The sequence below is a fragment of the Salvelinus fontinalis genome, chromosome 12, assembly GCF_029448725.1.
Source record: "Salvelinus fontinalis isolate EN_2023a chromosome 12, ASM2944872v1, whole genome shotgun sequence".
Classification (NCBI taxonomy): Eukaryota; Metazoa; Chordata; class Actinopteri; order Salmoniformes; family Salmonidae; genus Salvelinus; species Salvelinus fontinalis.
In genome coordinates this window covers 37,436,506-37,449,509 of record NC_074676.1, presented here as the reverse complement: position 1 = coordinate 37,449,509, position 13,004 = coordinate 37,436,506, and the positions used below count along the sequence as shown (strand labels likewise).

Below are 13,004 nucleotides of genomic sequence, written 5' to 3'. Positions count from 1 at the left end.
GACAGTGGGTGCAATTGTAACCTATGCCATCTACCTGAAATATGCACTTTTTTCTAACAAAACCTATCCCATACCATAAATATGTTATCAGACTGTCATCTGATGAGTTTTTTTCTTGGTTAGGGGCTATAAATATCTTAGTTTAGCCGAATTGGTGATGGCTACTGGTGTTGGTGGACAAATAAAAGATGGTGGATTATGCTAATGTGTTTTTAGGTAATAGATGTACATCTTTACATATTGTGTCTTCCCTGTAAAACATTTTAAAAATCGGACATGTTGACTGGATTCACAAGATCTGTGTCTTTCATTAGCTGTATTGGACTTTAATGTGTGAAAGTTAAATATGTAAAAAAAAAATTTGGGGGGAATTTCGCGGCACTGGTTTTTCAGTGGGGGGGGGGGGGGGGTGCCGCTAGCGCCACGCTGATCCTAGACAGGTTAAAAAAAACCTGAGGATTGATTATAAAAAACGTTTGACATGTTTCTACGAACATTAGATACTTTTTGGAATTTTCGTCTGCCTTTCAGGACTGGATCGAGCCTGTGGTTTTCTGAACATAACGCGCAAACCAAATGGCGGTTTTTGGTTATAAAACTAATCTTTATCGAACAAAAATAACATTTGTGTAACTGGGAGTCTCGTGAGTGCAAACATCCGAAGATTATCAAAGGTAAGCGATTAATTTTTATTGCTTTTCTGACTTTCGTGACCAAGCTAATTTGGGGCTAGCTGTTCTTACTGTTTTGTCTAGTGATTGATAAACTCACAAACGCTTGGATTGCTTTCGCTGTAAAGCATATTTTCCAAATCTGACCCGATAGGTGGATTATCTACAAGCTATGCTGTGTTTTGGTATATTTCACTTGTGATTTCATGATAAATATTTTTTGGAATTTGGCACTCTGCAATTCAGCGGTTGTTTACGAAAATGATCCCGCTAAAGGGATCCGTGAGGCAAGAAGTTAAGAAAGGCATTGATGTTTTGGGTTAGGTACATTTGTGCAACGATTCTGCTTTTTTCACGAATGCGCTTTTGTTAAATCATCACAAGTTTGGCGAAGTTGAAGTAGGCTGTGATTCGATGATAAATTAACAGGCACCGCACCTCGTGGATTGCAATGTAATCGGCATCCAAAAAGGCTGATTACCGATAGTTATGAAAACTTGAAATCGGCCCTAACTAATCGGCCATGCCGATTAATCGGTCATCCTCTAGTTATGATTTAATAAGTTGACTGTTTATGGATGTGACAGGTAAGGACCTTTAGAGTTAATTTGGGAGATATTTCAGTAGGTCATATGATTGAGTGTAGTCTGGCCCAGGAGTGTGAAGGTGAACGGAAAGGCTCTGGAGCAACGAACTGCCCTTGCTGTCTCTGCCTGGCCGGTTCCCCTCTCTCCACTGGGATTCTCTGCCTCTAACCCTATTACAGGGGCTGAGTCACTGGCTTACTGGTGCTCTTTCATGCCGTCCCTAGGAGGAGTGCGGTTGAGTGGGTTGAGTCACTGACGTGATCTTCCTGTCTGGGTTGGCGCCCCCCCTTGGGTTGTGCCGTGGCGGAGATTTTTGTGGGCTATACTCGGCCTTGTCTCAGGATTGTAAGTTGGTGGTTGAATATATCCCTCTAGTGGTGCGGGGGCTGTGCTTTGGCAAAGTGGGTGGGGTTATATCCTTCCTGTTTGGCCCTGTCCGGGGGTATCATCGGATGGGGCCACAGTGTCTCCTGACCCCTCCTGTCTCAGCCTCCAGTATTTATGTGGCAGTAGTTTGTGTCGGGGGGCTAGGGTCAGTTTGTTATATCTGGAGTACTTCTCCTGTCTTATCCGGTGTCTTGTGTAAATTTAAGTATGCTCTCTCTAATTCTCTCTCTTTCTTTCTCTCTCTTGGAGGACCTGAGCCCTAGGACCATGCGTCAGGACTACCGAGCATGATGACTCCTTGCTGTTCCCAGTCCACCTGGCCTTGCTGCTGTTCCAGTTTCAACTGTTCTGCCTGCGGCTATGGAACGCTGACCTGTCCACCGGACGTGCTACCTGTCCAAGACCTGCTGTTTTCAACTCTCTAGAGACCGCAGGGACGGTAGAGATACTCTTAATGATTGGCTATGAAAAGACAACTGACATTTACTCCTGAGGTGCTGACTTGCTACACCCTCGATAACTACTGTGATTATTATTATTTGACCATGCTGGTCATTTATGAACATTTGAACATCTTGGCCATGTTCTGTTATAATCTCCACCCGGCACAGCCAGAAGAGGACTGGACCCCTCTCATAGCCTGGTTCCTCTCTAGGTTTCTTCCTAGGTTTTGGCCTTTCTAGGGAGTTTTTCCTAGCCACCGTGCTTCTACACCTGCATTGCTTGCTGTTTGGGGTTTTAGGCTGGGTTTCTGTACAGCACGAAGGGCTATACAAATACATTGATTTGATTTGAGATAACTCTTTAAACAACTGTTCTCGTGGTGCACCAAATTCATAATGAGTTAAATGTTACATGATTAATGATTTTTTATTTATTTTTTAAATTCAAATAAGATTAATTGTTACCCAAACATAGTTCATTCGATAAATAACAGTCATCAGATGAATGAAAGTAAAGTCACGACAGTTGGAACTGGACTCGATGGAAGAGGAAACCGCAAGACAGGAACAAGAAATGCGGCAGATAACTTCTAAGAAGATTTTGCTTCCTCTGTAGCTTCTTCTGTAAAATGCCATTTCATGTCAGCCATCTTGTGGGGTTGTTGCAGAAGATCGAGAAGAAGGCTGTTACAGGGGAGTCAGGATGGAGCCTCTGGTCCTGGCTGGTTCTCGGTTGTTTCACGGGCCAGTCTCTCAGTCTGCCCATCAGACGACAGGCCTGAGGAAGCAGCAGAGCAGTCTGGAGCACAGGGAGAATCAGCCTCAACCAGCCTGCCAAGGGGACACAGACTCTGCTGACTGAGGGGAAAATCACTTCTTCAGTTCGCCAACCAAAAGACCTGAGACAGGCATGCATCAAGGGACCATCTATTATTCCCCCTGCTGCCTTTGAACGCTGCACAAAGACTAGTCTCTCTTGTAAAAGGATTTTGAGACTCATTTTGACGGATAGCATGCCAGCTACGGTATTCTCTTCTATTCTGCCCACTCTGCAGTTCAGGAAATGGACCAGACCAGTTTAAATTTAGGGGTAAATGCTGTCATTCAAGTGTGAAAAACCAGACTGAACACTTTGCGTTCGAATCCAAGGAGGTCTGAGAAATGCATACAGTTAAGTTACAATAATGCATTTACTTCCAATAAACAGCATTCCTCGAGGCCTTTTCTAGTTTATTACCAATTTTTTCACCACATTACTGAGGAAATAAATGAAGACTGTAAGAGGGATTTGCTGCCATATTAGAGCTGGGGCGCATTAGTTCCAAACACCAATTAAAGCAGCCAGCTCCAGACACAAATTAACAACCAATGGCGAGTGTCGATTTATACTGCTCGTGTGTGTGTGTGCGCGCGCGTGTGTGTGTGTGTGATATCTGTGTTCCAAATTTGGCAAATCTGCTGAGGTAAGTTTTCTGCATTCTGTGTTTGGAGGAGTGGGGGGGAATGAGTGTGTTACTGGTGTGAGAATGCATGTATTCTTTGCAGGGCTGGGAATTCTGCTTGCTGGTGTGTGTGTCCTGTGCAGGTTTCTGTGTTGGAATTACCAGGCTGACTCAGAGGCGGCATGGTGCCTGGGGCCCAGAGCAGGCCTTTCCTCCTTCAGTGACTGACTCAACCATCTCTAACAGGAAGCGCTTCATAATGTCACATGACCATGGGCCCAGAGGTCACTGACAACATATGAGTCAGAGCCAACCAGGACTCAGAAAGCAGCTCAACAGCCTCATCACTGTGGAGTGTATCACAACTATTGTACTATACCATTTGTGATGGAAAAGACCACTATGTGTATGAAACAACCTTGAGCTTTCAAAACGTGGGAGAGAAAGCCTACAGATAGGTGTGTTTGTTCCTCTAACGTCAAGTCCAAACAAAAGACAGCTGTGGTTCAGCACGAGCCTGGGAATCAATCAGGCTGTCATCAGTCAGAAGCTGACAGGCGCCAAGGGCATATAACCTCATCTACTCACAAAGAAGGGAGGAAGTGCAACTCACCTGACCCAAAACACAAATGATTCACACAGTTTTGCTGTATGATGATTGTTATCCCCTTGTTGTAGTAACTCGTATCGTACTTGGCCTAAGCGGGTTGATTGATTCTCACTACCATGGCTGGCTCTTTCCTAGAACTTGAGTTTTTCCAATTAAGGGTAATGAATGGTAGCAATTGTTCAACATATAATATATTGCAACAATGTGTATGATCCATTTCGAATTGACGGTTAGGTTTAGCTCCAGACCACAAATAGAAGACGGAACATTATATTGAGCTACATGGGAGGTCTAGAGCTTTTCAGAGTTATTCAAAAGCTGGTGTCTAGAAAGTATTTCCATGAGGTTTCCTTCAGTTTGCACAGCTGTTCAAGATAAGACACTGACTTCTGGTCAAGGGCCTGATTTTCACTCTATTCTCACATGATATTACTCATGAGACACTGATATAGAACAATGGGGGTATATCACAAAGCAGGATCACTTTCTGTAAAAACATTCAGATAACTGTTTATCTTCCAGAAAGCCAAAGTTTAATTTGTTATTGAGCTCAAAGCATGATTTGCATCAACACCATATCATTTAAGCCAACCTTTGTTCAGGATCTAGTACAATTTGAGTTGTTTGAGAAGGAGCTTTGTAAAGGGTTAAACTGAGGCCTTGGCTTCCCCATCTTCTCTTTCATTTTTTCTTTTTGGGGAAAACAGCTTTTACAACTGTCTCTACATGCTTTGAGATCATCTTTCACCCCCTCCGGTCACATGCCTGATGACTATAAGTGAGATCTCCAACTCCTGGCTCAAGTTAAAAATACATTTGACTCGGGGCACATCTCAAAAGACAGAAGTGACTTCCATTCCTCTTCTCCGGAAGAACTCTTCATGCTTCCTGAACTTCTTCAATAGTATTCATGTGGACAGAGTACAGACTCATATTTATTCTTTGTCATGACAACATTAGTCACCTATGTAGAGGAATCATCTCCCTTGGGAATGAGCCATCAGCAAAAAACACATTTCACATCCGGTTTAAATCCCTGCTTCTATGCCAACCTCGACTGTGTGAGAATGTGGTACTAATCGCGGGGAATGAGTGTTTACAGACACCCATGACAGGCATAAGGTGACACACAAACACATCCTTAGCCCCATTGCAACCACACACATCCTGCTTAGGGTTGAATGACGGGGAACCAGGTTACCGAGAGTTACCGGGATTTACCGCCCAAAACCACTACATTTTCCAAGGATAAATAACTGAAAAACCAGTAAATAATAAAGTATTAATATGAATGGCATGGCGTGAAATGGAACTGTTAAATTATATGCGATGTCCAAATCTGGCTTCTCTACGGCCTCTGCATGATAAATCAACTCTCAAGGTGGGGACAGACAGCCCATCTTAGTATGGAGCGCAATTCACAACGCATGTAGGTAACTTTTTTTCTTGTGACAGGTAGGCCTACATTTGCTGCAGCTCAGCCCATGCTACAGTAATATACAGACTGAATGTGCGTCTAATTTACCCATCACCATTTGGCTTTCGGGGTCACCTTGTTTTTGATAATTGCAGCTGCAGAGTTTTAAAATACTTGATTATCACTTGAACAGAATTGCTTTAAAATCAGTGCATGCATGAGCACTCTCACAGTCTTTCTCTCTCCATCAACCCATCCAAAACCGATAATGTAATTCTAGTCCTATATTATTCAAGGATGTCATAAGAATGAGGAAGGACAACTAAACATTTCATTTAACTGTTGAACGTGAGGAAGGAATGAAGCAACAATAGAAAGAGAGAAAGAGGAGGTAGGCTAATAACATTAGGGGAAATATTATGAAAGGTATACGTGTCAGTCTACTAAATATAGAAACAGGCCCTGCTACATTTCATGTAAATCAAACTCGCTAGCCAATATTTGTAGGCTGCATGTGCTGCACCAGAATCGCATGTTCTCTGTTTTATCATGGTTTGCACAATATGCGTAATTCCAGTCCAAATAAATACAATAACACAGTTCACACTCAAAAAAGATTACCTAACTGGAGCTAGTTTCATTTATTTACCCAAGAGAGCATAGGCTATAGCTAGCTAAATCTATGGGCTTTCATGTTTTTCTGTCATGCGTAATGTGCAGTAGCCTATATCATATACAGCATGAATTGGATAATTGCACAAATCTGGGCTTTTTTGGGCTTGGGCTCATAAATGCCGTTAATGTAGGCCTCATAAAATGTATTTAATATATGGCTCATCAGGCTCAGGTAGCATCAGGTTTGAATTTTCGTGCTGACCCAAGCTCTAATCAAATCCAGACATATTTATGCACTTTATAATGCTTTTGAATGACACTTCCAGTTTTGGTGGGAAATAACTGATTTACTCTAGGGATGGAACGTTTGTAAAATACCAGGAAAATATTAAACCCTAACCCTGCTAGGCAAGGTTTATTATGAGGTAGGAGTAGGGCTGTTGCGGAGACCGCAGTAAAATTCCACGTGACCGTTGAGTCACGATAATATCCTCTTATGCACCCCGGACATGCGTTGGTAGTACCCAACTTGATAATGACCATCACGTCCTACTGGCCTGGTTCTCAGGGATCTATTGTTCCTCCATCACGTCCTACTGGCCTGGTTCTCAGGGATCTATTGTTCCTCCATCACGTCCTACTGGCCTGGTTCTCAGGGATCTATTGTCCCTCCATCACGTCCTACTGGCCTGGTTCTCAGGGATCTATTGTCCCTCCATCACGTCCTACTGGCCTGGTTCTCAGGGATCTATTGTTCCTCCATCACGTCCTACTGGCCTGGTTCTCAGGGATCTATTGTCCCTCCATCACGTCCTACTGGCCTGGTTCTCAGGGATCTATTGTCCCTCCATCACGTCCTACTGGCCTGGTTCTCAGGGCTCTATTGTCATTCCATCAGGTCCTAACAGCCTGGTTCTCAGGGATCTATTGTTCCTCCATCACGTCCTACTGGCCTGGTTCTCAGGGATCTATTGTCCCTCCATCACGTCCTACTGGCCTGGTTCTCAGGGATCTATTGTCCCTCCATCAGGTCACTAATGGCCTGGTTCTAAGGGCACTATTGTCCGTCCATCAGGTCCTAATGGCCTGGTTCTCAGGGCTCTATTGTCATTCCATCAGGTCCTAACAGCCTGGTTCTCAGGGCTCTATTGTCCCTCCATCACGTCCTACTGGCCTGGTTCTCAGGGATCTATTGTCCCTCCATCAGGTCCTAACAGCCTGGTTCTCAGGGCTCTATTGTCCCTCCATCACGTCCTACTGGCCTGGTTCTCAGGGCTCTATTGTCATTCCATCAGGTCCTAATGGCCTGGTTCTCAGGGCTCTATTGTCATTCCATCAGGTCCTAACAGCCTGGTTCTCAGGGCTCTATTGTCCCTCCATCACGTCCTACTGGCCTGGTTCTCAGGGATCTATTGTCCCTCCATCAGGTCACTAATGGCCTGGTTCTAAGGGCACTATTGTCCGTCCATCAGGTCCTAATGGCCTGGTTCTCAGGGCTCTATTGTCATTCCATCAGGTCCTAACAGCCTGGTTCTCAGGGCTCTATTGTCCCTCCATCAGGTCCAGGTCCTAATGGCCTGGGTCTCAGGGCTCTATTGTCCCTCCATCAGGTCCTAATGGCCTGGTTCTCAGGGCTCTATTGTCCCTCCATCAGGTCCTAATGGCCTGGTTCTCAGGGCTCTATTGTCCCTCTAACCACTCTGACATCAATGCAAAGGAAAAATTACATCAAACCCATCAAAACAGTAACGTGCTTTTAAAACTCACCTCAGTGGGATTGATCAATTTGAAGAAAGGAGTTCAATAACAGGTTGAAACTGAGTGGAAAACAAGGTTGATGCGGATGTTGTTTCAAAGCCTAACAACCAAAAAGACAGCACTTTCTAAGGTGTTTATTCATTCAAAAACACCCATACACATAGAGCTTATGCATAGGCCTATATATGAGCCTAAGCCTGACAAAAATGTGAATTAAAATGATTGTGCCGTTATACATAAGTCTACCGTAAACATTAAATAAACATTGGTACATAATTGGTCTAGCATATACTCTGGACTGTAGTATTATGCATACTGGACGGACTGGTTACCTTATTATACCCTCCAAACTTTCCATCCACGAGTCTGGGAAATAACCTATAGGCCTAGGCAATGCTGTTGGTTGTGCAGTGCGGCTTACAAAGTTAGCCTACAATTATAGTGAATTTAATTTTGAATAGGCCTAGTAACAGGGCATTTTTTATATTTTCATAATGAATAGGCTGACACTACCTTTAGCTACAGAATATCTCACCATCATGCATTTCCATCTCCTCTCTCGCCTTCATTCTTTATCGAGTGTGCAGAGAGAGGGCCTGTCAACAGTTTTATTAAATATTTTTCTTTGTGATAACATGTTACTATCATTGTCCCCGAACAGATTTCACTTGGTTTCTCAAATTGAGCACTGGGTACCTGCAGGAACAGGGTTAGAAAGCCTATGGCGCAATATCACCTGTCGAGCAGCGAGAGGCTGCATGCTCCTTAAACAGTGGTTGATGCATAGAGTGAAATAACCGGAGTAGCCAACCACGCATCACAGAAAAACAAACCAGCAGGAAAGTGGCCTCCATTCGCTATTCAAGCACATACGGACAATGTCTTTTTCCACCTGCCCCTGTTCCTGCCCATTTGATGGGCAATTCTAAATCAAAACTCAATTTACATATTAGTAAAGACCAGATTAAATTGAGAATAGTCTGATGGGTGGAAATACGATCACTTGATGAGAAAACAGCATGTTCAGCCTGAGGCAAGAAACAGAGCACAAGCTTCTTTTTTTGCGACTTTCTCAAATCATAAATTTACATTTACATTTAAGTCATTTAGCAGACGCTCTTATCCAGAGCGACTTACAAATTGGTGCGTTCACCTTATGACATAAATAGCCCGTAGTCGCACCATGGAGCCCATATACTGTATGTTTTGATTTCCAAAACAATCTAAGGTTCGTATCATTCACAACTAAATTTGCCAAATAACTCTATAAGACCTGATTCAAATGATTACTTTTATGCTCAACATAGCCACTTCATATGCGCACTCGCTGTGGAATGGGAAAAATATCCTTTATTTAATTCAGCTAAGTTCAATTAGGCCTACAGTATATTCTTCCTACTTTAAAATCATATCATATAAAATAATGGCACGGGAATAAAGCATATCTTGTCTGCTAAATGAACAAGCCTACAGCCTATGGCATAGCGCATAGCCAGATAACATACAGTTGGGCCTAGGCCAACTCATATTCTGTTCTTCATATCATAATGTTTCATTAGACCTGCCTAAAATAAATCATAGATTTATTGTGATGGTGTAAATTAAATTGACTTAGAACCTCTTAAATTTAGATGTTCCAAAGGGACGCATCAGCGGCTTGTATGTGTGGTGGCCTAGAGATGCTAAACGTGTTTATGTTCATTAACGGTCAATTACCATGAGACCGGTAGTCTTTTGCATGAAAATAACTAGCTGACATTTCATGACTGCCACAGCCTCAGGTAGGAGCCACAACTTAATTTCACACGAATACAAATAGCCTTACCTCCAGCACAGGCCCAGCCCCTAGAATAGTCCTCTCCACCCCGCTGGCGTAGCCCTTCTGGCTGAGGGCCGTCAGACAGTGGATGAGGAAGTTGGTGCTCTGGGTCTTCCCTGAGCCGCTCTCCCCAGAGATAACAATGCACTGGTTTACCCTCTTTCTTAGCATGGCGTAGTATGCCACGTCCGCAATGGCAAAGATGTGCGGCTCCAGTTTCCCCAGCTGGTGGTTCTCGTACATCTTGACGTACTTGGGGTTGTAGATGGATAGGAACTTGAAGGGGTTGATAGCAATAAGGATAGACCCGGCGTAGGTGTATATCTTTTTCTTGTGGAAGCGGTTGCGCAGGTTATCCAGGATGCTGCTCTCGTTGAGTGCCGGGAGGTTACACAGGTCGTCAAAGTCATCATGGCGTGGGGGGAGAAAGCCTCTGGCTGCTAGCTTCTGGGCCTCCTGCTCCTTGCAGAGAGCGGGGAGGTGGACGTAGTGGATGGTGCCGTCACGGTTCCTCTCCTGGAGGAGGAAGTAGAAACCGTCGCTCTGAAGGTGCTGCTCCTGGGCCTTCCGTGGCCACAGCAGGACCCTCTGGACGGGGAGGTCCCAGTACTCCAGCACCCACTCCTCCCCGCCACACTCCTTCACCTCAGCAAGCACGTAGAGCCGCTTGGGGTCTAGGCCCAGGGCCAAGGCTGCATCCTGGATGACGGAGGCGGCTGTGGCCTCCTTGGGCACCTTGAGAGTGCAGCAAGATGGGCAGTCCGCTGAGAGCCGTGGGTAGACCTGCAGGTTGTAGGCCCGTCCATCTTGGCTAGGTGCTCCGCCTTCGCCATCTTTGACACTCATTCTGGGCCAGGTGGAGTTGCCTAAGCATGCCGTCTGCACTGCCTGCTGTTCTCTCACCACCCAGCACCTGGGGATCAAAGGAGAACAATTGTTTTCAGAGACAGTTATACATTAAAGCTCAAAAGCTGAAGAAGAAAAAATGTCACAGCAGAGCTTAGTTGCAGGGAGCTGACTGAAAGCAACAAGAGCTGTGAGGCTAACTGTTAGCCACATGCACGCTAAAAGTGCTTGTGCCAAACGACCCTGTATTGGATCAAGTCTTCAATTAAGAAAATATTTTAATATAGGCTAAACGAAAGACATTGAGCTATTCCAGATAGTGGAGGTTTCCCATTTGGGCATTGCAATCTCGCAAAGGTCTATACAGGCATTACGCCTGCGTTTCAAAATGCTAACAAATGGCTTGGTTTTTAAACTAAGACCCACAGACCACAGTGTGTGAACTCCAAACTAGAGGTCGACCGATTAATCGGAATGGCCGATTAATTAGGGCAGATTTCAAGTTTTCATAACAATTGTATTTTTGGACGCCGATTTTGCCGATATTTTATTTTTTAAAGTTAAAAAATCCGTTTTTTTTACACCTTTAACTAGGCAAGTCAGTTAACCTGTTGAGGACAGAGGGCGCTGTTTTCACTTTGGGGGGAAATCGTGCCCAATTTAAACGGCCTCGTACTCAATTCTTGCTCGTACAATATGCATATTATTATTACTATTGGATAGAAAACACTCTAGTTTCTAAAACCGTTTGAATTATATCTGTGAGTAAAACAGAACTCCTTTAGCAGGAAACTTCCTGACAGGAAGTGGAAAATCTGAAATCGATGCTCTGTTCTAGGGCCTGCCTATTAATGTCCTTGATATTTATTAGTATAGATGCACTTCATACGTCTTCCACTAGATGTCGACAGGCAGTGAGAGAAGAAATGGAGTGTGCAACTTGATCTGGGGTCGAATAAAAGCTCTCGGCATGACGTGTCACCAGTTTCCTGTTTTCTGGAGAGCGCGTGAAGGGACCTGGATTTGCCTTCTGATAAGCTGTCGTTATGGACGACTAATATCTCCGGCTTTGATTTTATTTGATACATGTGACAATATCATCGTAAAGTATGTTTTTTTCAATATAGTTTTATTCGATTATTGAAATTTATTCGGGACGTTAGGCGTGTTGCGTTGTGTGCCTTTGTTCAGGAAGGAGAGCTTAGCGCCACTTTGCTAGCTTTCCGTGCTAATTGACTGGAGAAGAGGACATTCTAAATCCAAACAACGATTGTTCCCGACAAAGGACCACTTGTACAACATTCTGATGAAAGATCTTAAAAAGTAGGACCCATTTTATGATGCTATTTCATATATCTGTCGAACATGTTGTACTAGTCATTTGCGCCCACATTTTGGGTACTCTCTCGCTATACCTAAGCTGGATGTCTCAATGAAGTTATTTTTTTATTTCTAACACGACGATTGCATTAAGAACTAGTGTATCTATCATTTCCTATACAACATGTATTTTCTAGTAACGTTTATGAATAGTTATTTGGTCAGAATAGTTTGAGTGTCATAAAAATATCCGCACATTCTGGGAAAAAGATGCTACGTTAGCACAATGTATAACCACTGATTTCAGCTCTAAATATGCACATTTTCGAACAAAACATAAGTGTATGTATAACCTGATGTTATAGGACTGTCATCTGACGAAGGTTTATGAAGGTTAGTGAAAATTAATATCTTTTGCTGGTTTATTCCCTATCGCTAACGTGCCTATTGCTATCGCTAACGTGCATTGATGAATGAATGCGGTAGTGTGGTAGGCTATTGTAGTAAGCTAATATAATGCTATAGTGTTTTCGCTGTAAAACACTTAAAATCTGAAATATTGGCTGGATTCACAAGATGCTTGTCTTTCATTTGAAGTACACCATCAATTTTTCAGAAATGTTTTATGATGAGTATTTAGGTATTTGACGTTGGTGTCTGTAATTACTCTGGCTGCTTCGGTTCTATTTCTGGACGGTACCTGTGATGGTAGCTGCAATGTAAAACTGATTTATACCTCAAATATGCACATTTTTCGAACAAAACATAGATTTATTGTATAACATGTTATAAGACTGTCATCTGATGAAGTTGGTTCTTGGTTAGTTAGGTTGGCTTTGTGCATGCTACCTGTGCTGTGAAAAATGTCTGTCCTTTTTTGTATTTGGTGGTGAGCTAACATAAATATATGTGGTATTTTTGCTGTAAAACATTTTTTTTTTAAATCGGACATGTTGACTGGATTCACAAGATGTGTATCTTTCATTTGCTGTATTGGACTTGTTAATGTGTGAAAGTTAAATATTTCTAAAAAATATCTTTTGAATTTCGCGCTCTGCCTTTTCAGTGGAATGTGGGAGGAGTTCCGCT

At 43.3% G+C, this 13,004-nt stretch overlaps 1 protein-coding gene across 7 annotated transcripts in view; it reads right to left on the bottom strand.

Annotated features, from left to right (window-relative positions):
* The window catches only part of LOC129867315 (unconventional myosin-IXb-like), a 118,481-nt gene that overhangs the window by 74,066 nt on the left and 31,411 nt on the right, over positions 1–13,004 (bottom strand). For all 7 annotated transcript variants that reach the window (XM_055940637.1, XM_055940638.1, XM_055940639.1 and 4 more), the window contains exon 2: positions 9,756–10,662. In XM_055940637.1, the coding sequence (XP_055796612.1) occupies positions 9,756–10,595 (840 nt within the window). In that variant the 5' untranslated portion in view covers positions 10,596–10,662. The remainder of the gene's footprint in view (positions 1–9,755; positions 10,663–13,004) is intronic.